The following is a 24,262-nucleotide window of genomic DNA, read 5'->3' on the forward strand; positions in this document are numbered from 1 at the left end:
TTATGAGAAAAGGGCATGAGGAAACATCTGCAACAGGCACATTTTCCCCTGTAGTAAATAAACGAGTTTCAGGTCCCTTCTTAAGAATCAGCTGCGAGGAATGAGAGAACTAGGAGCAGCCTTTCTCTGTTTATTGATAACTTTTACCTGCTTTTGAAAAAATGGGGGGTTTTTTGGTATTTTTTCAAACCTAGCGAACAAGCTATTTCCTTCCCTTTCTTTCTGCTTTTTTTGTCCTGATGTCCTTTTCAAAAAAACAGAGATGATCTAAGAGCAAACCAAGTGAAATAAAAAGGCAGGAAAAGTGATTTCTGAGGAGGGTTTTTTTGTTTGGTTGGTTGGTTATTCTTCCTGCAATTTTCTAGTCCTGTCTTTTTGCAAACCATTATTACAGTGACCAGTTCTCATCTGGAACATTGTCAGATGTTTTAGAGATGCTAACAGTCAAGGTTTTGCATGTGATTGTCTTCTTAGTCTGTGATAGTTCTTTTTCCTAAAGGATAGTAGCAATTTTCAGTTCTTGGGATTGGTCACTTTCCTGTTTGTTTTTGTTTTCACTCTATGTCCTTCCCTGGCTCCATTTCTTTCATTTACTTGCAATGAGTTTCTTGAGTTCCTGAAGTGTAGCTCAATACCTTTTGACAATGTTCTTTGCATCATGGTAAAACTGATCTCAGTTTTTTTCAAACCGTAACTTTGAATCTTATTCTTAGTTGAAAAACCTCCATCCCAGATTCCAAAAATTTCATATACTGCAGGAAGTAAACACAAGTTTATGCAGCCTATTCTTAAGAAGATGCTTACAGTGTGCGTCTTTGGAAATGATACTTGTGGAAATTTGGCTGAAAGAGCACCTATATAAGCCCTGTGATAATAACCTTTTAGATTAACCCAACTGTAAACTTTTCTGGAAGAATGCAACATCACACTTCCCGTTTTATGAGATCACCTGGCTTTAGTTTTATCTGGACAGTATCCATGTAACATCTAGATTTTGTTTGCAAGCCCCAAATCTGAATGATCAGTAACTGATCAGTTTCATAACTAATTTGACCAATGTTCATTTCCAGAACTCCCTCAGATGCTGAGGAAAAGCACGCAACAAAAGAAGGTGTATTCTTACCAACCCTGCTGTTAGTTTTTAGACATGCCATGTTTACTAAAAACCACTCCAGAGGTACTTGCTGCAGTCCCATATCTTCCTTCCAAATGTCCTGTACTTTGCAACTACTTTTTTGTCGTATTTAGTTAATCATAGCCATTTCTTGAAGTATAGTTTATCCAGAGAAGTGTTTTTCCAGTTTTGAAAAGGATTATTGTGTCTTGCTGCGACGTCTGATGGCATTACTGATTTCTGCAGGATACTTGGAATTTACAACTTTGAAGGCCAGCTCTTAATCCGCATTTTGTTCTAGTAGACTTTAACATTATAATAGGTATTCTGAAGCAGCCCATACTGGATCAGTAAAAGTGATTTTTTTCTTTAAAATAGTCTTCTAGCATAAGCAAATGATACCATGGGTTAAAGCAGGTTGTGGAAATGTGTCATATCAGCCACTCTTCATCACTGATGAGCACTTTTACGTGCCTTGACTGGAAATACTACCTAGCTAGCCAAACTTTGGCTTAGGAGTCAGTCTCATGTATTTAGCTAAAAGAAAAGAGTTATCATTATTTATATGACAATATGTTTCTTCCCAATGTTGTTCCATGAGAATTTGCTGGTGTTCTTGTATTTTCTTCAGATTAATGAATCAGAGCACTTGTTGACTGTATTTTCCCAGCTTATGAAGAAGATGGGAAGTCAAAGTAATAGTGTGTTTCATTTTAAGATAATGAGAAAGAGAAGCTACTGCCACTAAATTCATGCACCGCTGCATTCTTATACAGATACTGATGTGAAATTTCTGGGTGTAATTTAGCTACAGGTGTTCCTATCTAAAGAGACAGTTCCTGAATTAAAATTGTCAAAGGATTCCTACTACTTTATATGCAATTACCCCCATAGGCTTTCCCTCTCTTAGGATGTCTTCTATAAATAACAGCTTTACCTCTTAGTCTGCTACAGCCAGTTCTGTCAGATGGTAGCAGACAGGGACATATGCCAAGGAAAAAATGTTTGCTTGCAATTTCTTCCACAGCTCACACCTTCTGAAGAAGAAAACGTTATGACCCAAATGAGTAATTAGCTTTACTTTTCACACTTTCCCCATTCTTATATCTCTAAATAATCAGAGTGACTTTTAGATAAGTGATTTATAATTTATACTACAGTAGTAAAAAAGTCACAACTTAAGAAAAATCTCTCTGAATTTTGTGCTGAAGATTCAATCTGTAAGTCAGATCTACGGAAGTCTTGGAACAGCCAGAAAAGGATTGATTTGATTTTTAGTTTCTTTTTTCTAAACATCAGTGCCATTAAGATATTTCTAGCCCTCAGAAAATGAGTTTTTAGTTTTGAAACTGATACTTTTCTCACTTAATGTATCATGATTTAAAATATTCTAAAAAACATGGGACAGTGAATGAAACATTGTATTGTCCACCTGGGGCACCTTCCACATATAAGTCTGGAAAAGTCTGGAAAACTGTATCTAGGTTAGAGGAAGGACAGGTTTAAGCCAGCTTCTCAAAGGTAAAGGTCTATGCACTGTGTAGGAAAATTATGGTTAATATGTGAATTAATTGATAAAATTCCTATTTTGTTTGCATTGTTGCTTCTTGTGGAGGGTTCAGATTTGTCCCCAGTATATGGAACAGAACGTAAAGACTGAGCATCTTTTGTAAAATATAGTTTCCTTTTCTGTCAGTATGCTTAATTTCTCTGGGAGGTTAGTTAAAGATTAAGTCCTGACACTGTTATCTAAAAGTTTGCAACAAAATTCTCTTGGCAACAACTGAACCTAAATTTCACCTCCAAGTTTGTAAAAGGCCAACTAAGGGAAATGGTTGAGTTTTTAATGTTTGTTTCTGATAGTTATATATGTTTTTTCCTTTGGAACATATTTTTTCCCCTGATCATTTTTCCTCGTTTTTTTTTTTTTCTACCTTTCTTATAATCTTTAATTTATGCAAGTACTTGGGTACTGTGCCAGACAGTTTCCAGGAATGCATTTCTGTCAAGATATATTTGTGAGTCTTACACAAAAAACACTGTTAAAATGCACGTATATTATGAAACTGTGGACACAATATATCAGACTTCAACACCAAGCAGATATGGAAAAAATCAGCCCTGCATGAAAGCCAAAAATGTTAAAGAAAAGCTGTGACCAACAAAAGAATTTCTTAGTCAAAATCAGCATTCGGATATAAAATTTACAGAATTTCAATGTAGTATACTCTTTGTCACACACAGAGATCATAAACAACTATACCAGGTGAAACTGTTTGTACAATGTTATAAGTTCAGAATTTAAATAACAAAGAAAGTCGTTGCTGAGCAGGTCTTACTTGAATGATTTGGAGTATTCTGTATCCAGAATAAACCCTTTGTCTGCACAAAATATGCATGCTTGCAAACAACCTGGTGTGCCTTGAAGTTCCAGTATGTCGTCATGTTGATGTAACAGACCGTACTTAAAGGTGGGTAGGTTTTCTTAGGACCTCAAATAGAAGACAGTTTCCAAATACAGCATTTTTACCAGGCCTTTTACCTTACCTGTGTGAATGATCACAACTGCATATGTGAATCTCTTAACTGTAAACCCTTTGGATTGTGACATATTTCTGGGTGAATGTTTTACTATAATTAGTATCCTGTTTCATAAGTATAAGGTTTATAAAGGTAGTCCTGTTGTGCTAAAGGGATCCTTATTGTTCCTTCCATCTAGAATATGATTTAAACATGTTTCTATTTGGAAACTGAGCCTGAAACATACATACACCTGAAAAATAATACTTTTTTTTCATGAAAAGGAACCATTTTATTTCATTGCTATTCTTGTTGTTTTTCTTATTGTGTCTTTTTTAGCACAATGTCCAGCGAATGAAATCCGTACAGAATCATCAGGAGTGATCCTTAGTCCAGGTTACCCAGGCACCTATCCCAACTCTCAGACCTGTTCATGGACTATAAAAGTTGACCCAGGATATAACATCTCCATCTTTGTAGAAATGTTTCAAAGTGAAAAGCAATTTGATGAGCTGGAGGTATTTGATGGTAAGAGAGATCTAAATTTTATCTCAAGAACAAATATTGGGTCAAGTGGGGTTTGATTTCCAAGTGTTGGTTTCATAATGCAGTGATACATCTGAAACTTAAACAATAATCCGGTATTTCTATTACTTTTGCCTTAATTATACATCTGTTAGACAATGAAAGATTTTATAGATGTATTCAAGGCAAAGAAGCTTTTAAATTTTCTTAGGTATTGTTAGAGGAGCAGCTGCGGCATCCCTGTGAAAGTCACAGTTTCTTGGGAAATTTATGGAGGTGTCTGAAAGTAGAAGTTAACATGCTGATTTGTAATGGATCGTTTCTGGTGAGGAAATATTTTGGGATATAATTCCAGTTGTCGAATTTAATAAAACTATTTGAATCAAAATACACAATTTAAGTCCAGATACCCAGTCTACTTTCTCCATAGCATAGCAGAACTAGTGCTGGACATTGTTTGAATATACCCATATTAAAGTATTTGACCATCTGTTTTGGGACAAAAAGTAGAGAAATGACAAAAACTCAAGCTTCTAGTGTGTTACTTATAGCACTACCTCTCAAAGGGCCCTATTTAATTAACAGGCTATTCTTATTTTCTACTGAATTCTGAGCTTATTATCACTTGTCCTGTTCTCATTGACTGATGATAATAACTAATCCCTGATTGTTCTTTAATGTATTTTTTATTCATTTGGAGACCATTATCATATCTTCCCTCATTAACCAAGAATATATGATAACTATGATAGAACTGATTAATATTCACTGTGGGATTTTCATAACATGAAAAATATTAAAAGGTCATATCTTTTGAGGTATCTTGCTCTGAGTATTTTTCTTAAGTATTAGTTTTTTAATGTCTAAAATTATTAGATGTTGTTCACTTTTTAATAACAGCATTCTGAAAAAAAAGCCCCACAATATTTTTCATGAACATATTTTTTCTTTGTTAATGAACAAAATAGTCTGAAAAAAAAATCTATGAAGACTGTCTTTTCTTCCACTCTATTTTGTATTTAACATTAATTAATGTTAAATTAATTAAGACAATATGTAGCATGCCTGGAATTCTTATCATGGTCTGATCACTTTATTTTCTTTTAAAAAAAAATCTGTTGAAACTCCTTAATGTTCCTGATGAATATTTTTGTTTGCTTTCTTAGGCATTTAAATAATATGAAACCAGATTATCAATAATAGATCTGAGAGATTTATCATAGTCACTATATTTTTAAGCATTGTCATCTCATGACATGAAATTGCGTTCTTACAAATTCATCTCTAGCGCAGCTCTACTGAAGTAATTTTTTTTCTACCACCTACCAGCAAACTTAAATGAGAAAGATAATGGCATATTTATGACCTTTCAATACAGTGCCATGTAGAGATTCCTGAGCTAGCTCTCAACAAGTTGATATTTAAATATGACACATTGCAGTGCCTTGCAGAGATACTTGTTTGTGTCCCTGTGGCCACATTAGCAATGTGCTTTGCTGGGCTAATTAGTTCTACATCTCAGCATGATGAGTTTGTTGGGGCAGAAGGCAATGCTGATGTGGCTATACTGTTTACAGTGATGGATATAACTCAGAGCTAGCTTAGGTATTTCCCTGTATTGCTGCATTTTGCAATGAATGTGTGTTATATCCTCGGAGCTTGTGTGGTCCAGCATACTTTTACTTAAATTAATTAAACTGCATTGATCTGCTTTCACCAGGTAAAGATACATCACCAAACTTTATGCAGAAACTATGTAAAGGTTGACAGGACATCAGTAGCAAATTAGTATTTGTTAAGGCACAGGTCCCTGATTACTTTTTGAGGCAGCTTCTGAATGCAAACCAAAATACTGACTACACCTAACTAACTGCATTGTAAATTATGGTGCTTCAGCAGCTGGATGATGCATCAATATTGGCATCCAGTCAATGAGGCCACCCTGGTGAGCTGGGAGTAATAATCCCATTACCCATTCCCACTTATCAGTCATACCCTTAGGAAGTCCCATCTGTATTCTAAACCAGAGAAGCCATAATGTACCATGAGTATAATATTAAAGGCTTTTGAACTTGAAAACACTGTAGTCAGGCTGCTTACGCTGAATAGCTTTCATTTAATACAGCAAATATTCTTTGACTATTTCTTTTTTCTCCCTGAAATAAAGCAACAGAATTCTGTCATTGAAAATAGATAAAAATGTCAACTTTTACCTAATATTCAGGGAAAGCATCATATGACAGGTCAACACACCAGAAGCTGAGTGTTTCTTTCCCTCTATAGAAAAACTCTGAAATAACAATAAGAAAAATCAGACTCAAGAACACCTAAGTCATGCTGCTGATTTTCCTTAACATCATCTGAAGAGCTGCCTTCTAGTTAAGGCACAGAAACTGAAACTCAACTTCAGGGAAAACAAAACAAACTAAAACATATTGCAAGATTTTCCTGATCTCCCAGTAGCTAAAAAAATGTGCTGTGGCATGTGGTACTGCAAACAAATTTCATGATCACGAATTGAGGAAAAATTCTCACCTCTCTATGTGAAGTAGATTTATATTTGTAATTGTACTCTTTTAGCCCCTTTTTTTGAGAATTTTGATAGAACATATGCATTCTAAACTGTAACAACTGTACTAAATTTTGCAAAACACAGGGAGATGCAGAGAGACGCTAAATGGATTTTCATGTTCTAAAGCATGTTTTCAAGCAAAAATAGGAATTGACCTCAGCATCCTTATCATTTATCTTACACTGCAATCGTCACACATTAGCTCCCTAATATGAAAAACAAGCAAGCCACAAATCATTTTGATGAGGGCATGCCGAGCAACCAGTGCTTAAAGCTGTGATTATTTTTTCTTCGTTTCTATATGTGTTTATTATTTTGAATTTATTTAGTAACGCTTCTTTAATTGTAGTGTTGTCATTATGGTGACTGAACCACAGTATCTAAGAACTGGGAGGTATGATTTGCTGTGGCATGTGTAGCCTCCCTTTTGTACTTAAAATGTCCTGAGCAGAAAATATTATTTCTCGGACTGGAGGCGGGGAGAAGACTGACAACAGTTGTATTCAATTTTTATGTGTCATTTGATTCAGATATATTTTTTGTGTTTTCATGCAACATAAGAAAAGCTGATCAGGCTGCAGCTGCTCAAACTCAGCAAAAATGAATGAAACAGTGTCTTAATTTGAAATAGCAGCTGTGGCCAAGATATTATTGGTTGAAAATGGTTCTCCTAAACTTGAAAAAAGTGGAGCAAAAGGTGCAGAAAGCATATGAAAGGGAGGAGTTCAGCTTCTTGGTTTCAGGCAAAAAACATAACCTTCATATGAATGAAAAAGATGCCATTTCATGTTTTAGAAAGTTTCATTCAGAGACTGTTTTGATATATAGGTTTTTTTCTGTTGCATAGATTTTGTTTTATTAAACTAGACCCCAAATCATTATTTGTGCTTCTAGAGTTTTATTGTGGTGAGGATACATAACAACTGAGTGCAAATGAAATATATATTGTAAATTCATAACACTTGTACATATGTGGTTTCCACTGTGAAACTGTGATTATCCTACACGTGACAGAGCGTTTTTTATCTAATGTGTTCACTTTGTAATATGGTGGTTAAAATTATGCAGCTGTACAATGGCAAAGAATGTATCTATTTGCTATCATTCACTAGTTTGAAAACAGCTTAAATAAATAATAGATATAAAAGGACAAGGAGTAGAAACATAACCTTATTAAAAGTAATAATATAAGTTAATTGGAAAAAAATCCATTAATTTTCAGTGTTTATGGCAAAATCACTCATTGGTTTACATTTCAGTTTGTATGTACCAAGATTTTTTTATTGTGCACTCTAGTGAAAATCTAAAACTGGATGGAAAGTTTAAGTAGAGATCTTTCACTTGCAACGATGTGTCAGGTTATTTGCTATTCTTTCCTGTATATTCATAATCACAGCTGAGTAAAAATATGCAGAGTATTACTTAAACTTGTAGTACTGTAAAACTTCAATAGTTTCTTTATTCATCTCTGAAGGCTCTTCTGGACAAAGCCCTCTACTGGTTGCTTTAAGTGGAAATCATACTGGACAGCTGAACTTTACAAGCAAAATGAATCAGCTATACCTTCGCTGGTCAACTGATCATGCAACTAGCAAGAAAGGATTCAAGATCCGTTACTCAGGTAACTATTAATGATTTCCATTAAATTATACTTTGTGGTTACATATACTATTTAGCATCAAATCAGGACTTGTAATATAATGTCTGTTTTTCTGAAGATAATTTACTATGTATGTTTTGAGCATGTTGTCCTGGGTTCAGCAGCAGCAGTCAGTTTTTCTCCTTCTTAGTAGCTGGAGCAGTGTTGTGGTTTTGATTTTCGGCCTGGGAATAATACTGATAAAGCCGATGTTTTCAGTTGCTGGTCAGAATGTTTACCCTGACCAAGGACTTTGTGAGTCTCATGCTCTGCCAGGGAGGAAGCAGGGACAGGACACCTGACCCAAACTAGCCAAAGAGGTATTCCATACCACAGCACGTCATGCCCAGGGATGTAAATGAGAGTTACCCGGAAGGGCACGTCCTCTTTTCTGTCGGGCTCATTTCCGGCAGGCGGTATCGTGTTCTCTTCCCTTGTTATTTCTCTTATCATTATTATTATTGGTGGCAGCAGTAGTGATTTGTGTTATACCTTAGTTACTGGACTGTTTTTATCTCAACCCGTGGGAGTTACATTCTTTCGATTCTCCTCCCCATCCCTCTGGGGTGGTGGGGTGGGGGAGTAGACTGCGTGGTTCTAATTTACGGCCTGAGCTTAAACCACGACAGTTCTTTTTGGCGCCCAACGTGGGGCACGAAGGGTTGAGATAACGACAGATCTGACCGGAGTGTGTCTAATCGTATTTGTGATAAGCATTCAGTGTTTTGGATTAATAGTCACTCGTCACAATGCTGATTTATTGGCTCTCAAAGTTGTTGTTTTTGACCTCACAGTTTCAATATGCCGTAGCTTACTTAGAGCCGGTATTTGCTGTGTTAGTGTTTTTCAAGTGTGGGGCTTGGGCTGAGGTTATTGTCTCATTGTAATTTATGGTAATGACTTGTAATACAATAGAAAAATTGATCATGAAACTGATCTGGCTTATGTTCCCAGTGTGGTCACCACCTTTATACTTTGGGAAGTAGATAATACAAGTGCTTAGCAATTATACATCTTTTTCTCCTTCCTGGGTGGTCAACCTATGAAGGAGACCTTCTTTTACCCTCCCAGTGCCCCTTCCAGACCCTTTACAGCATCGTTTGAGAGTTTTGAAATTTTTGAATGGCCTTTTAATATTGTTGAGACCTGTTTGCTGATTGTGATGGGGGTCACCATGTTGGCACGCGTACAGAGTGTGTTTTGTCCACAACCATTACGTCTGATCTCAAGAGTTAAGCAGAGTTGGGTTTGGGTCTTGTCTGGGGTTAGACGACGATATAGGGGGCCGGACAGATTTTCCCCGAGGCTGGACAGCCATGAGTGGCAGGGCGTGTGGGATAGGATGGGCAAGTATCTAGGTCAGTGGGCCCCTCCAGTGTTTTGGAATTTCACCACCGAACAAGTGCAAAATCCAGAAGAATTAGTAAAACACTTAAATGAGGTGTGCTGTCATCCTGGTCATACCAGAGAGGGACAAATCATGTCAACGTGCTGGGGCTTGGCCTATGCTTACCGGGCCTTGTTCAACACTATCCAGCACCTTCAAAAGGAAAAAAATGTTCCTGGATCTGAGGGCGAAGCAACAGACAGCGCAGCTACTCCACCTCCGAGCACAGCAGCTACACCACCCCCAGCGACAAGTACAGCCACTACTCAAACTTTGACTGTAACAGACAGCGAAGCTACCCCAGCTCCAAGCGCAGCAGCTACACCACCCCCAGCGACAAGTACTGTTGCTACTCAAACCACAGTGATAATGACTGCAGCTAAACCAGAAGACCAATTCGTATCAATATCGATTGCCCCTGTATGCAAGAGAAAAAGCAAAAAAGAGGCAAGAAGGGTGAAGCAAGATGAAGAAGCAATGTATTCACCACCCGGGCCACCATCTGATCAGGTGTCATCATCCCATGACGCAGAAGAAGAAGAGGTGACTTGTCGATCTCAGACCTCAACTGAGCTACGGAATATGCGAAAAGATGTTACCCATCAACCAGGGGAGCACATCATCACCTGGTTGCTCCAATGCTGGGACAATGGGGCCGATGGTCACGAATTAGGAGGTACGGAAGCCAAGCAGCTGGGATCACTTGCTAGAGAAGGGGGAATTGACAAAGCAATTGCAAGAGAGAAAAAGTCCCTCAGTCTTTGGAGGCGGCTCTTGGCAGCTGTGAAAGAAAGGTTTCCATACAAGGATGATGTTATGAGTCGTTCGGCCAAGTGGACTACTTTAGACAAAGGCATCCAGTCTCTGAGGGAATCAGCCATCGTAGAGGTGATCTATCACATCAAACCGAATAACGGAGATATACCCATAGACCCAGATGAAGTCGAATGTACACGACCCATGTGGCGAAAACTTACACGGAATGCACCCTCATCATATGCCCATTCATTGGCAACAGTAACCTGGAATGACGTAATACCACTAACAGTGGATGAAATGATTCATAAACTCCGAGAGTTCAAAGACAATCTCACCCCTTCCATCATCTCAGCTGTGGAAAAACTGTCCCAGGATGTCAAACAATTGAGGGACGATCTATCTGATTTATCCAGCTCCTCACGTGTACCAACACACGTCTCAGCTGTTAACAAAAGACATCCTATTGTTTGAGAGAGAAGATATAGAAAGCATACACCACAGGCCACCCTATGGTTTTACCTGCGGGATCATGGAGAAGACATGACGAAGTGGGATGGAAAACCTACTTCAGCTTCGGAGGAACGGGTGCATGAATTGAAAATAGGAACAAGGGTCAAGACTAATCATCCCATGAGAGCTGCGGCTTCAGTCTCTGGTGAGGTGATTCCCAGATGGAGCGGAAGAGCTGATTTTACTCCAGCTCCTGTGATAACGAAGAATAATCCCTTTCAACATGACTTAGGTGTCCAACGTTGTGATGACTGTTAGAGGGGCCTTGCCTCCAGCCAGGTGGAGATAGGGGACAGTCGGATTTACTGGACTGTGTGGGTCAGATGGCCTGGCACATCAGTCCCACAGAAGTACAAAGCTCTAGTAGATACCGGTGCACAGTGTACCCTGATGCCGTCAAGCTGTCAAGGGGTGGAACCCATCTATATTTCTGGAGTGACAGGAGGATCCCAAGAGTTGACTGCACTGGAGGCTGAGATCAGCCTGACTGGAAGGAAATGGCAAAAGCACCCCATTGTGACTGGTCCAGAGGCTCCATGCATCCTCGGCATAGATTACCTCAGGAGAGGGTACTTCAAAGACCCAAAAGGGTACCGATGGGCTTTTGGTATTGCTGCTTTGGAGACTGAGGAAAATGAGCAGCTGTCCACCTTGCCTGGTCTCTCAGAGGATCCTTCTGTTGTGGGGTTGCTGAAGGTCGAAGAACAACAAGTACCAATCGCGACCACAACAGTGCACCGGCGGCAGTATTGCACCAACCGAGACTCCCTGATGCCCATCCATAAGCTGATCCGTAGACTGGAGAGTCAGGGAGTGATCAGCAGGACCCGCTCACCCTTTAACAGCCCCATATGGCCAGTGCGAAAGTCTAACGGAGAGTGGAGACTAACAGTAGACTATCGTGGCCTGAATGAAGTCACACCACCATTGAGTGCTGCCGTACCGGATATGCTAGAACTTCAGTATGAACTGGAGTCAAAGGCAGCCAAGTGGTATGCCACGACTGATATTGCCAATGCATTCTTCTCAATTCCTTTGGCAGCAGAATGCAGGCCACAGTTTGCTTTTACTTGGAGGGGCGTCCAGTACACTTGGAACCGACTGCCCCAGGGGTGGAAACACAGCCCTACCATCTGCCATGGACTGATCCAGAATGCACTGGAACAGGGGCAAGCTCCAGAACAGCTGCAATACATTGATGACATTATTGTGTGGGGCAATGCAGCGGAAGAAGTCTCTGAAAAAGGGAGGAAAATAATCCAAATCCTGCTGAAAGCTGGTTTTGCCATAAAACGGAGTAAGGTCAAGGGACCTGCACAGGAGATTCAATTTTTGGGAATAAAATGGCAAGATGGACATCGCCAGATCCCTACAGATGTGATCAACAAAATAACAGCAATGTCTCCACCAACTAGTAAGAAAGAAACACAAGCTTTCTTGGGTGCTGTGGGGTTCTGGAGAATGCACATCCCAAATTACAGTTCAATTGTAAGCCCTCTCTATCATGTGACCCGGAAGAAGAATGATTTTAAATGGGGCCCTGAGCAACAACAAGCCTTTGAGCAAATTAAACGTGAGATAGTTCATGCAGTAGCCCTTGGACCAGTCCAGATGTAAAAAATGTACTGTACACCGCAGCTGGGGAGAATGGTCCTACCTGGAGCTTATGGCAGAAAGGATCTGAGGCCAGCTATACCCCAACTGAGAAAGAGATACTGGCAGCCTATGAAGGGGTTCGAGCTGCTTTGGAGGTGATTGGCACTGAAGCACAGCTCCTCCTGGCACCCCGGTTGCCCGTGCTGGGCTGGATGTTCAAAGGCAGGGTCTCCTCTACACATCATGCAACCGATGCGACATGGAGTAAATGGGCTGCACTAATTACACAACGAGCTCGAACAGGAAATCCCAGTCGTCCAGGCATTCTAGAAGTCATCATGGACTGGCCAGAGGGCAAAGATTTTGGAATGTCACCAGAGGAGGAGGTGATGTGTGCTGAAGAGGCCCCACCACATAATAAAATGTCAGAAAGTGAAAAGCAGTATGCCTTGTTTACTGATGGGTCGGTCCTGCCATATTGTGGGAAAGCATCGGAGATGGAAGGCAGCCATATGGAGTCCTCAAAGACAAGTCGCAGAAACTGCTGAAGGAGAGGGTGAATCGAGTGAGTTTGCCGAGGTGAAATCCATCCAGCTGGCCCTGGACATTGCTGAACTAGAAAAGTGGCCAGTACTTTATCTCTATACTGACTCATGGATGGTGGCAAATGCCCTGTGGGGGTGGTTGCAGCAATGAAAGCAGAGCAACTGGCAACGCAGAGCTAAACCCATCTGGGCTGCTGCACTGTGGCAAGATATCGCTGCCCGGGTGCAGAACCTGGTGGTGAAGGTACGCCATGTAGACGCCCATGTACCCAAGAGTCGGGCCACTGAGGAACACCAGAACAACCAACAAGTGGATAAAGCTGCTAAGATTGAAGTGGCTCAGATGGACTTAGATTGGCAATATAAGGGTGAATTATTTTTGGCCCGATGGGCCCATGACACTTCAGGTCATCAGGGCAGAGATGCAACATATAGATGGGCCCGTGATCGAGGGGTGGACCTAACAATGGACACTATTGCCCAGGTTATTCATGAGTGTGAAACATGTGCTGCAATTAAACAAGCCAAACGGTTAAAGCCTCTTTGGTATGGAGGACGATGGCTGAAGTATAAATATGGGGAGGCCTGGCAGATTGATTATATCACACTCCCACCAACCCACCAAGGCAAGCGCCATGTGCTTACCGTGGTGGAAGCAACCACCAGATGCCTGGAAACATACACTGTGCCCCACGCCACTGCCCGGAACACTATCCTGGGCCTTGAGAACCAGATTTTGTGGCGACATGGCACCCCAGAAAGAATTGAATCAGATAATGGGACTCATTTCCGGAATAACCTTATAGACACTTGGGCCAAAGAGCATGGCATTGAGTGGATATATCGCACCCCCTACCATGCACCAGCCTCTGGGAAAATCGAACGGTATAATGGGCTGTTAAAAACTACATTGAGAGCAAGGGGTGGGGGAACTTTCAAGCATTGGGATACACACTTACCAAAGGCCACCTGGTTGGTCAGCATCAGAGGATCTGTCAACAGGGCTGGCCCAGCCCAGTCAGAACTTTTACATATTGCAGAGGGGGACAAAGTTCCTGTGGTGCACATAAAGAATTTTCTGGGGAAGACAGTCTGGGTTATTCCTGCTTCAGGTAAAGGCAAACCCACTCGTGGGATTGCTTTTGCTCAGGGACCCGGATATACTTGGTGGGTAATGCGGGAAGATGGGGAAGTCCGATGTGTACCTCAAGGGGATTTGATTTTAGGGGAAAACAGCCAATGAACTCAATTGTATGCTGTTGCCTGCTATAGCCCATCAACTAGAAGTCTGCAGGGCACCAGTGACTGGCCCTGACTTCCCTCCGACCATCATCCCAACAGAGAAAGAACTTTGATAGAACCGGATGAGTTCTACAGTAAAGGAACGATCAGCATCAGCAGGCAACGATCCAACACTGCACATAGCTTCTTCTGCCCTGAAAGACTGTTACAAGAGATGGAGCCCAACATCATGGACCGAATGGACTCAGTAGCTTTATAGGAATTGGTCCGTGCACTAAGATAACAGTGCACTGAGATGAGAGTGAGGGTATATGGAAAATGTGGGATCTGAGCATGACGTGAATGGTATGGAATAAGGGGTGGATACTGTCCTGGGTTCAGCAGCAGCAGTCAGTTTTTCTCCCTCTTAGTAGCTGGTGCAGCGCTGTGGTTTTGAGTTTCGGCCTGGGAATAATACTGATAAAGCCGATGTTTTCAGTTGCTGGTCAGAATGTTTACCCTGACCAAGGACTTTGTGAGTCTCATGCTCTGCCAGGGAGGAGGAGAAGCTGGGAGGAAGCAGGGACAGGACACCTGACCCAGACTGGCCAAAGAGGTATTCCATACCACAGCACGTCATGCCGGGGGATGTAACTGGGAGTTACCCGGAAGGGCACATCCTCTTTTCTGTCGGGCTCTTTTCTGGTGGGCGGTATTGTATTCTCTTCCCTTGTTATTTCTCTTATCATTGTTGTTGGTGGTGGCAGCAGTAGTGATTTGTGTTATACCTGAGTTACTGGACTGTTTTCATCTCAACCCGTGGGAGTTACATTCTTTCGATTCTCCTCCCCATCCCTCTGGGGTGGTGGGGTGGGGGAGTAGACTGCATGGTTCTAATTTACGTCCTGGGCTTAAACCACGACACGTGTAATCATTCTATTACAAGTTTATGGTAAGTGCAGGACCTGGACTCTATTTTTCCCCAGTTTGCCAAAGATCTCCTGATAAATACATCTCCAGTGGCTACTTCTTTCTGCAACTTGCTATGTTATCTTACCAAACCTAGAGCAAGTTGTTTTAAATGTAGCGGGATAGTCCTTAGATTTACACAGAAGTACTCAAGATTGAGAATGTTTGATCCTAAAATGGTATCTAGTACTCCACCTGCAATTCAGTACACAGTTACTAGGTTTACAATTTCCTTGAATTGCAGTTCACAGCTCTTATTCCTATGCTTTTCTTCATGTACAAATAAATGTAAAACTGAGGGGAAAAAATTCCTCACTTCTTCAACAGGCTGCCTGTGAACCTAGTGTTGTGGTGACATGAGAATATGTAAATAGTTTTATCTAAACAGTGTTAGAAAATATGTTCCTTATTAAGAAAACAAATCAGTTGCCAGTATTGCAATAATGGATCATACTCCATGTGTAGACATACTGACCCTTACTCAGTTTGCAGCCTATTTAAGATGTTTTCACACATACATCTACAGACACATTGCTCCTAAAAGGCTTGGCCTAGGGATCATTTACATGATATAGTACATGAGAGAGGTGGTGAGTACTTTGTGTTGTTAGCATTAGCTTTTTCTGTGTTTCGACTTGATTAACAACATAAAGGTTGTGTGTGTTAATATTGGTGGCTAGTAATTGTCAATATAAATAAAGTAGAGAGAACAACACTGAGAACATTTTGGAAGAACATTTTATCAGGCAGCAGGTATCTCCCATTTAGTCATGATAAATGCCATTTTGGGAGATGATTTTTCATTATCAAATTATTAAGGAGAACTAAATCTGGCCACTGTCAAAAAAGTACTTTTACAAATATATTAGCAATAAAAAGAAGGCCAAGGAGAGCCTCCATCCTCTACTAGGAGAAACCTAGTGACTGAGGAGGAGGCAAACACTGAGGACTTAATGCTGCCTTTGCCTCAGTCTTTAATGTTCACACCAGCCATCCTCAGGGTACCCAGTTCCCTGAGTTGGATGGCAGAGATGGGGAGCTGTTTGAAGTCCCCATAATTCAGGAAGAAATAGTTAGCAACTTCCTGCTCCACTTAGACATATACAAGTCTATGGGGCCGGATGGGTCAGTCTCTTCTACCAAGTAACAAGTGAGACAAGAAGAAGTAACGGCCTTAAGCTGTGCCAGGGGAGGTTTAGATTGGATATTAAGAAAAAATTCTTCACTGAGAAGGTGATCAGGTTTTGGAACAGATTTCCTAGGAAAGTGGTGGAATCACCATCCCTGGAAGTGTTCAGAAAACATGTAGATGAGGCCCTCAGTGACATTTTTTAGTGGTGGTGTTGGCAGTCCCGGGATAATGATGATCTTAAGGGTCTTTTCCAACCTAGCTGATTCCATGATTAAGTAATGAGAAATTATTTCACATCTTTGCGGGTATGCAGAACATGTTTTGCAGTAGTGAAAGTAGTCTATCTAATTGCTAGCCTCAATTCTTCAATTATTATGGCACTAGCTGCAACTAATAATTAAATGGAGGGACCAGAGAGATACATGCAGTCCTTATGGCTATGTTTTAGGAACAAACAACTGTTTTCCTTTTTCCGCTTCACTAACAGTCAGTGCCTGTATTCTTTCTAAAACCTGTGTACATTTTACATGTGATCCAATGGAAATAATCAGCATGAAAGAAAAGTAACAGTGAGCGGCAGCGTAAACAATCAGATTTGAATCTTAATGAGGGAAAGCAACATCATGAAAGTAGGAAAAAGGCAAAATCCCAAAAAGGCTATTGATACCATGGCAGCTGCGACTAGGCCAGCAGGCTTCCTCATAATGAAGAACCTATTGAAACTAACTACTGCCCTCCTACAACCCTCCCCTTCTTTGGCTATGCCTGTGCACAAAAATTTGCAAATTGTAGTTTTGTCACAACTAGGTTTCATTTGTAGATACAAATTTTCTTCTCTTTTAAAAATAAGCTTTCAGAGGAATGCTTAATATTTTCTTGAGCATAAAACCTTACTTGTGTAGGTCATTTGTCTAATGTTATTTTTATGTTTTCTATCTTCTGATTTAGCCTTTTTGGTAAATCTTAGAAGAAAAGATCTGTAACTTTAGAGCAGAGGGGTATCCTTTTAAGGGCTTTGACATATTATAGAGGCACTAGCATGATTTTTATCTAAATAATAGATTTCCTAACTGCACAAACATCTAGATATTAAAGATCTCTTCCTTAATCTAGAGAGGATGTGTATAGCATAGTGAAACTAGGAGAAGAAGCATTGGTTAAAATTCCTTGCAGCTCTAGGCAAGTAATGCTTTTTTTCTTTGAAAGAGATGTAGTATGATAAAATCATTAAAATGGATGCCAAAAATACAAGGAAAAGGTATTGTGTTCTGAAATACTTTATTTTTTAAATGCTTGCTTCTTGTTTTGTAGTGCAATGCTTGCTTGATTTTTTATAGTGCTTGAACTTGACTTCCCGGTGCAGCTTGGTTCCACCAAACTGTGCAGTTTATTACAAATGGGGAAGATGTGTGAGTGCAGAAAGTGGAACTTGCTGAGCTCAGACTAAGAAAATCACTCTGTAGAGATGAAAGTTTGAAACTACTTTGAAAGACACCTGCATGAACTTTATTCTTTCTCAATAATTTATAACCTTGCATGCACATTCCAACCCAAGCAAGCTAATATAAAAGCATAACAAAGAAAAGATGGATGGGCTGAGTTTTTTTCAGTAGTGGTGGAAAGAATGAAAGTGCACTACATTACTTGGCATGCATGAAAGAGGCATAGTGATTTGAGAAGCAGAGGAGTACTTAGCTTCCTAGTTTGCAAGTTATATTAACTCTATGACATTTTTCTTTAACTTTTGGTTAGTCATTCAGGAGTAAATAAAGCAAGTGGTTAGCTATTTTGTAATTGCCTGCCAAAGGAATTGCCAATATATATATAAAAAAACCACCATAGATCTCTATCTTACATTATGTATTTGGTTTGCATGACAAGGTTTTTGTAGTGGGGAGACTACAGGGGTGGCTACTGTGAGCTGTGTCCCCTGCTAACTTCTTGCCCACTCTCAGCCTACTTGCTGGTGGGGTGTTGCGAGAAGCAAAAAAGGCCTAGAGTCTTTGTAAGCACAGCTCTGCAATAATGAAAGCACCCCTGTATGATCAACACTCTTTCCAGCACAAATACAAAACACAGACCCATAATACATATTATGAAGAAAATTAACTCAATCCCAGTGAAAACCAGCACACCCAGGAAGGTTTTGTTTTCTCAATATCCTCCTCTATTTTGATTGGTAATAAATTAATTTTCTCCAAGTCGAGCCTGGATCATGATGGTAACTGGTGAATGATCTGTCCCTGTCTTTATCTTAACCCACCAGCCTTTTGTCCAGCTGAGGAGTGGGAGTGATAGAGCAGCTTTGTTGGGTACCTGGTGTCCAGCCAGGGTCAACCCACTACACCTTTATTCTGCTCTTGTAACCTCATCTGTTGTTGCAAGAAGCTTCACCATTTATTTCATGTTATTTTCAAGCTTTTTTACCTGTGAAACAACTGTTACTATTTCCTCTGTATTTCAATTTAAAAGAAAAGGCTATTGGTTGAATTGGTTTTGTCTTTATATTTTCCAGTAGCTGTTTTGAAGTGACAAGGGAATCGCATGAAGAAGTTCTGTGGTTCCTGAACTCAGGTGGTGATCTGGTGTAGTAAATACAGCAGGAAAATCATGCAATGGAGGTTTCTACAGTACTTTGAATCACAAGAAATATAAACAGGATAATTTATAAATGTTCATCCATCAGTAAGAACATCTGTACTATAAATAGCAGGTTATTTAGTCGGATATTTATTTTTTGATGAGGCAGACATTCACAATTATATCACTGAAGAGGGAGTACACCTTTGCAAATTTATCTTGCTGTGATGATACTGTTTACTTGGTAGATTTAAAAATAATCTGAAAAAAAAAAAAAAAAGAAAAAGAATGACAGCCTGACCTTTTCCTATTGCTTGGTTGAGTATTGTTCTCCTTCGTGATTATATATATTATAAAGGAAAAAATAATGTATAGAATGGATGATCCATTAATTAAGGAAATGTTTTGGTAATCGGAAGAGATATGTTCAGTTTTCTTGTGTGACCTTTCCTAATTGCTTAAGCCAGTATCTGATTTCTTATCCATAAAGTGAGAATGTCTAAAGTGAGAATGATATTAAATCTCTGTCTCATTGGATACTTAAAGAATAGCATAACGAAGGACATAAGATCCCATGGTAATATGATGATAAAGACAAGTATCCAAAAGGGAAAGTTGAAAGGGAGCAGTGGACTGGGCTGTGACGTTTTATCTGTCAACAAAAAATCTAGCATATAAGCAAAACAAAGCCAATATGGGATCTGAAGGAAAGTTTTTCTGTTTATTTATAATTTCAAACATAGGACTGTTTCAGTGAATAGTTGTATCTTCTTCATGTAAGTTATTGGACTATTGATCAAAGACTGTGGGGAAATTAAGTCCTTTGCTGAAATAAATTCTTAGAGAAAATGTCATATTATTCACTGTAAGACTGTACTACAAAATCATCTCGGAGGTTTAGACATCCAGTTTCAAAGAATTTTCATTTGGAACTGGCAGTTATTTGAGTTTCCCTTACAGTACCTCAAACAGCAAAAATTTCTCAGCATTAATCTTTAAATGTTTCAGCTGTTAAGAGAATATGCTTTGTGAAAAGAAGAGTATGGTACCACAAGTGAAAAATTAGTGTTTATCTGTGCTGCTGTCCACACATCAGTTGACTAGTGATAGGTAATTTACCTAGGCAGTTATTACCCTGTTGGTCTTCAGTTGCAAGTGACAAATGGTTGTTGTGATTACAAGTGAGCTGAAAATGTTCAGTATGTTACCTTGCAAAAAAACGCTGGTTTTTAAGAGGCCTTGAAAGAATGTGGATGCTGTGTCATTTGGAAAAGTAAATTAAATCTGTAAATGTAAAGCTACTTTAGGTCAGTGGAAGGGCTTCATAGTTTATCACATTTTGTGATAAAACACTGACATTCCTAGATGAGAGCACTCCTGTGTCATTGCACCTATATTAGCTAAGTGTCAGAAAGTTCCAGGGCAGATTCCCTCTCAGAAACTGGCTGGGAGAAAACCAGCATTTTATCCCAGTGGTCCTTGATATGAGGCTGCAATATTTTATGAACACACTGTAGAGGTCCCTGCTTAAGCCCAGAATTTTCACTCAGCTGTAGTTTTCAGCTGTAGACAGTGGCTGTAGTTTTCAGTCTGACATTCTTCAATCACTTGCTTACACTCCAGATCTTCTGACGTTTTTATTTAATTGCTTTGTGTGCGGTTCTTCAGTTAATTTGTCAATTCCTGATCCTAGGAGATGATGTGTGTGGTTTATCCTGGACTCTGAAGGGAGTTCAGTTTAGTAATTTTTAACCTGTTCTTTAAATTGTAGATTAACAAGGGAATTGTATGGAGTCTTATCAATATCTCTTCACTATCTCAACAGGTGTTAGTGTCTTCTAGAGTTATAAAATAGAAATCCATCTTCAGAGTTTTAGATAATTTGCTTCAAGTGCTTTCCTTCTTTTCATGTTAAGTGTAGCTTAGACATAATAAATTGTTTGAGAATCAGCGTTTTATATTTGTATGTCGCTGCCTTTGCAGCACAAAAATACTGCGACCTCTGGTAGGACTTTTACACTGGGTTTATTTATTTATTTATTTATTTCAGGTTTTTTTCTGAACATCATTTAGTTCACTACAGAGCTCAAACTATTCCTTTGGGCTCTGGGCATTGTTGACTGTTACTACATAAGCAGCAATTATGACTGATAGATTTCGCTTGTGGCTCCAAGGAATTTTTCAATATTTTGACATCATTCTGTATAATTTTGTAGCCTGAGTGTCCCATATTTTATGCCATTTTAAAACTGATCTGTTTTGAGGTTCTCATATATACTATATATTGTTGAAATTAACCTCGGGGAAAAAAAAAAAAATGGCAATAAGTTCCCAGGTAATCAGAACACAAATTACAGCCTGTTATGTTCAAAATCTTCTCATGGGTAAAAAAACATACACTTTTTATGTCTAGCCAAGAATTTACTGCTATTATAACTGAAATGTTAGCAGTTTAATATAAGAATTAATAATCCAGATTAAATGGTTATAAGGGAAGAAAAGAATAAAAAGGCATAAAAGCTACTATACAGAAACACAGCATGTGTTCTACACACACTTTCCACTATCTAAACTTTTCCCTGGTGCTACATTCATGCTTCCATGGCTCCTTGGGAACCCAAGATCAATGGCTTCATTTTGTTGTTTGTATTATCATTTCAAAACTTAAGTGCATTCTATCTTACTTTAGATATAGTGCAAATTCAGCATTTAATAAGATGCACTCACATGAAGTTACATTGTTTTGCTACAAAATTAATACAATTATCGTGATATCTTTTGGGGAACCTGAACATAAAATATTGCAAATTTTAATCTGAAAAAAATGTGTCTGATGAATCAGTCTATTGTGCTTTATCTTGCAAATTTTTAACATATTTGGCAAAGTGTCTCATTTTTTACTTAGATGTCTAAGTGCATTAGATTTTTTTAATAAAACTGTTCATAATTGGTTTTATGTAGCATGTAGCTCAAAGAACAGTTTTATATTTATAAATTTACCAAATTTGTTTGCTAAGTGTGAGTAAACTTACTGAACCATCTACATGTTTCGTGATTGCAGCTTCTTCATGTACAGTGACATAAAATGGTTTCAGATTATAAACTTTGTTTTTGAACTTCATATTTCTGCCTAAGTAGTTCAAATCTTCACTGAGGGTTCCAAAAGTAATATGATGAATTCTGTACTTATTTTAATGGCATTCAAAGTCTAAACATAAACAACGTGAACTGTGTACATTGTGTTCTATGTTTTTTAATAATGTCCTTTCTTTTGGCATTTAGCTCCCTATTGCAGCTTAAATCCTATCTTGAGGAATGGTGGAATTGTAAATAAAACAGGTGGTCGTGCTGGAAGTAAAGTTCGCTATTACTGTAAACCTGGGTATAGAATGATTGGTCACAATAATGCAACATGTAGGCGCCACCAAAATGGCATGTATCAGTGGGATTCTCCTGTGCCAATCTGCCAAGGTAAGATAATGTTTTCTTGTTGCATATGCTTCTATAATTTCATTGCAAAGAATATGTTACAAAACAAAGGTACAGCATTGCCAAACATTGCTCTATGCCAAGAGACATATTGTCATCATGATTTTATTCAAATACATATTGACCTGTGTATTTAATGTGTGCAGAGCTGAAGTATTAAGTAGATTAATGCAGTAAAATACAGACCAAATGGAAAATGTTTTCAGTACTTTCTTATTTAATAAAATCCATATCTCTAAGCAGTCCACATTTCATACTACTGTTGCATTACAAAACATTTTATAAAAATTCAGTAGTCTTCAGGCATGAATTAGATTATTTTAGAAAATAACTTCATAAGCAGTGCTTTAAAGACAAAATCTTTTTGTGTAGTCTGGAATTAAGCAAGGTCTACTTCAGCATCTAGCATTTAGCATCTGTTAAAAGTAGTTACTATTTGTCAAATGTTTATAATTTCCCCTGTACCAAAAGCCACACACAAACTACAGAGGAGTAACAGGAAGTAGTACAAAGCAGTTAAACATGTTTGGTTTTAGTTAGAAATGTTTTTTCACACATTATTCGCTTAACAGTTAGTGGAGACAAAGGTTTATGCCAGACAAGATCAGGAATGTGGAGGAGAGGGGAAAGACTGCAAATTCTGTCCATATCATATATGGCCGATTCTAATATGGCTTCATTTCATAGAATCATAGAATAGTTAGGGTTGGAAAGAACCTTAAGATCATCTAGTTCCAACCCCCCTGCCATGGGCAGGGACACCCCACACTAAACCATGCCACCCAAGGCCTCATCCAACCTGGCCTTGAACACCGCCAAGGATTTCTGTCTGCTTCTGGTCTGCTTCACTTATAGGAAGAAATGATAGTAACATTCATCCTTAAGATTTGTTGGAACTTCCTTGATTAAAACCTCTTATTAGTTATTCCTAACTTTGTAAGACATTATCAGCAGTGCTTCATGTCTTCTTCAGAAAGAGTATTTTTCTTGAGGCTTCATGAAGGCTGATTCAGATATTTCTAAAAACAACCTAAGACAGAAGTTCTATTTTGTATATTTAAAAAAAAAAAAAAAAGGCCAACTGAGATTTGGCATGATGCTCACTATTCTGTTGAGGGTTGGTTATTTGCAGGAAAAGTAAAGAGCTGCTGAAATTTGGCTACAGCTGAAGAATCTGAAGTACAGCTCACATCTTTTATACAGACTAATTTGGTAGTGAAGTATTTCTTCAGGCTGTTCTCTGCCTGGATGGGCCATGTGTCTACACACCTACTAGTACACGGAGAAGCTCAGGCTGCCAGCGTGCCATAAGCAGGTTCTGTGTATCCATATTTCCAGACTCCAGGATGTCTTATGATCCCGTATGCCATAATATGTTATGGCATATGATGCTGCTTGACCTTCCTAACGGTCACCAAATCATGTGAGAATCTGTGCATGATCTGGGTGCAATATAGCTTTAGTGGCAAGTGTTGCTTTTGGACTTAAAATACATTTTAGGTGCAGTTTCTGATGCTGGCATAGGAACTGAAAGCTCACAGACAACTTTGCACTAAAGAACCTGGAATGATCATGTGTCCTACAGCTTGGCAAGAAGATTGGGAAAGTGGAGGATGCAATTCTGTTAAAGTAAATTCAAGCATCTGTGTGTGAGCTAAAGTTCTGATTAATTTGCTTTAACATAGAAGTCTAGTCATTTGAGGT

The 24,262-nt window shown here is 39.1% G+C and overlaps 1 protein-coding gene across 1 annotated transcript in view; it reads left to right on the forward strand.

The window, feature by feature from the left end:
• CSMD1 (CUB and Sushi multiple domains 1) overlaps window positions 1-24,262 on the forward strand; it is a gene marked incomplete at both ends in the record, with an annotated part of 1,184,444 nt that overhangs the window by 1,071,323 nt on the left and 88,859 nt on the right. Inside the window, 3 exons of the mRNA XM_080616376.1 lie at window positions 3,974-4,162; window positions 8,206-8,352; window positions 22,352-22,540. Of these exons, the coding sequence (XP_080472502.1) occupies window positions 3,974-4,162; window positions 8,206-8,352; window positions 22,352-22,540 (525 nt within the window). The remainder of the gene's footprint in view (window positions 1-3,973; window positions 4,163-8,205; window positions 8,353-22,351; window positions 22,541-24,262) is intronic.

The sequence above is a fragment of the Psittacula echo genome, assembly GCF_963264785.1.
Source record: "Psittacula echo genome assembly, chromosome: 4".
Classification (NCBI taxonomy): domain Eukaryota; kingdom Metazoa; phylum Chordata; class Aves; order Psittaciformes; family Psittacidae; genus Psittacula; species Psittacula echo.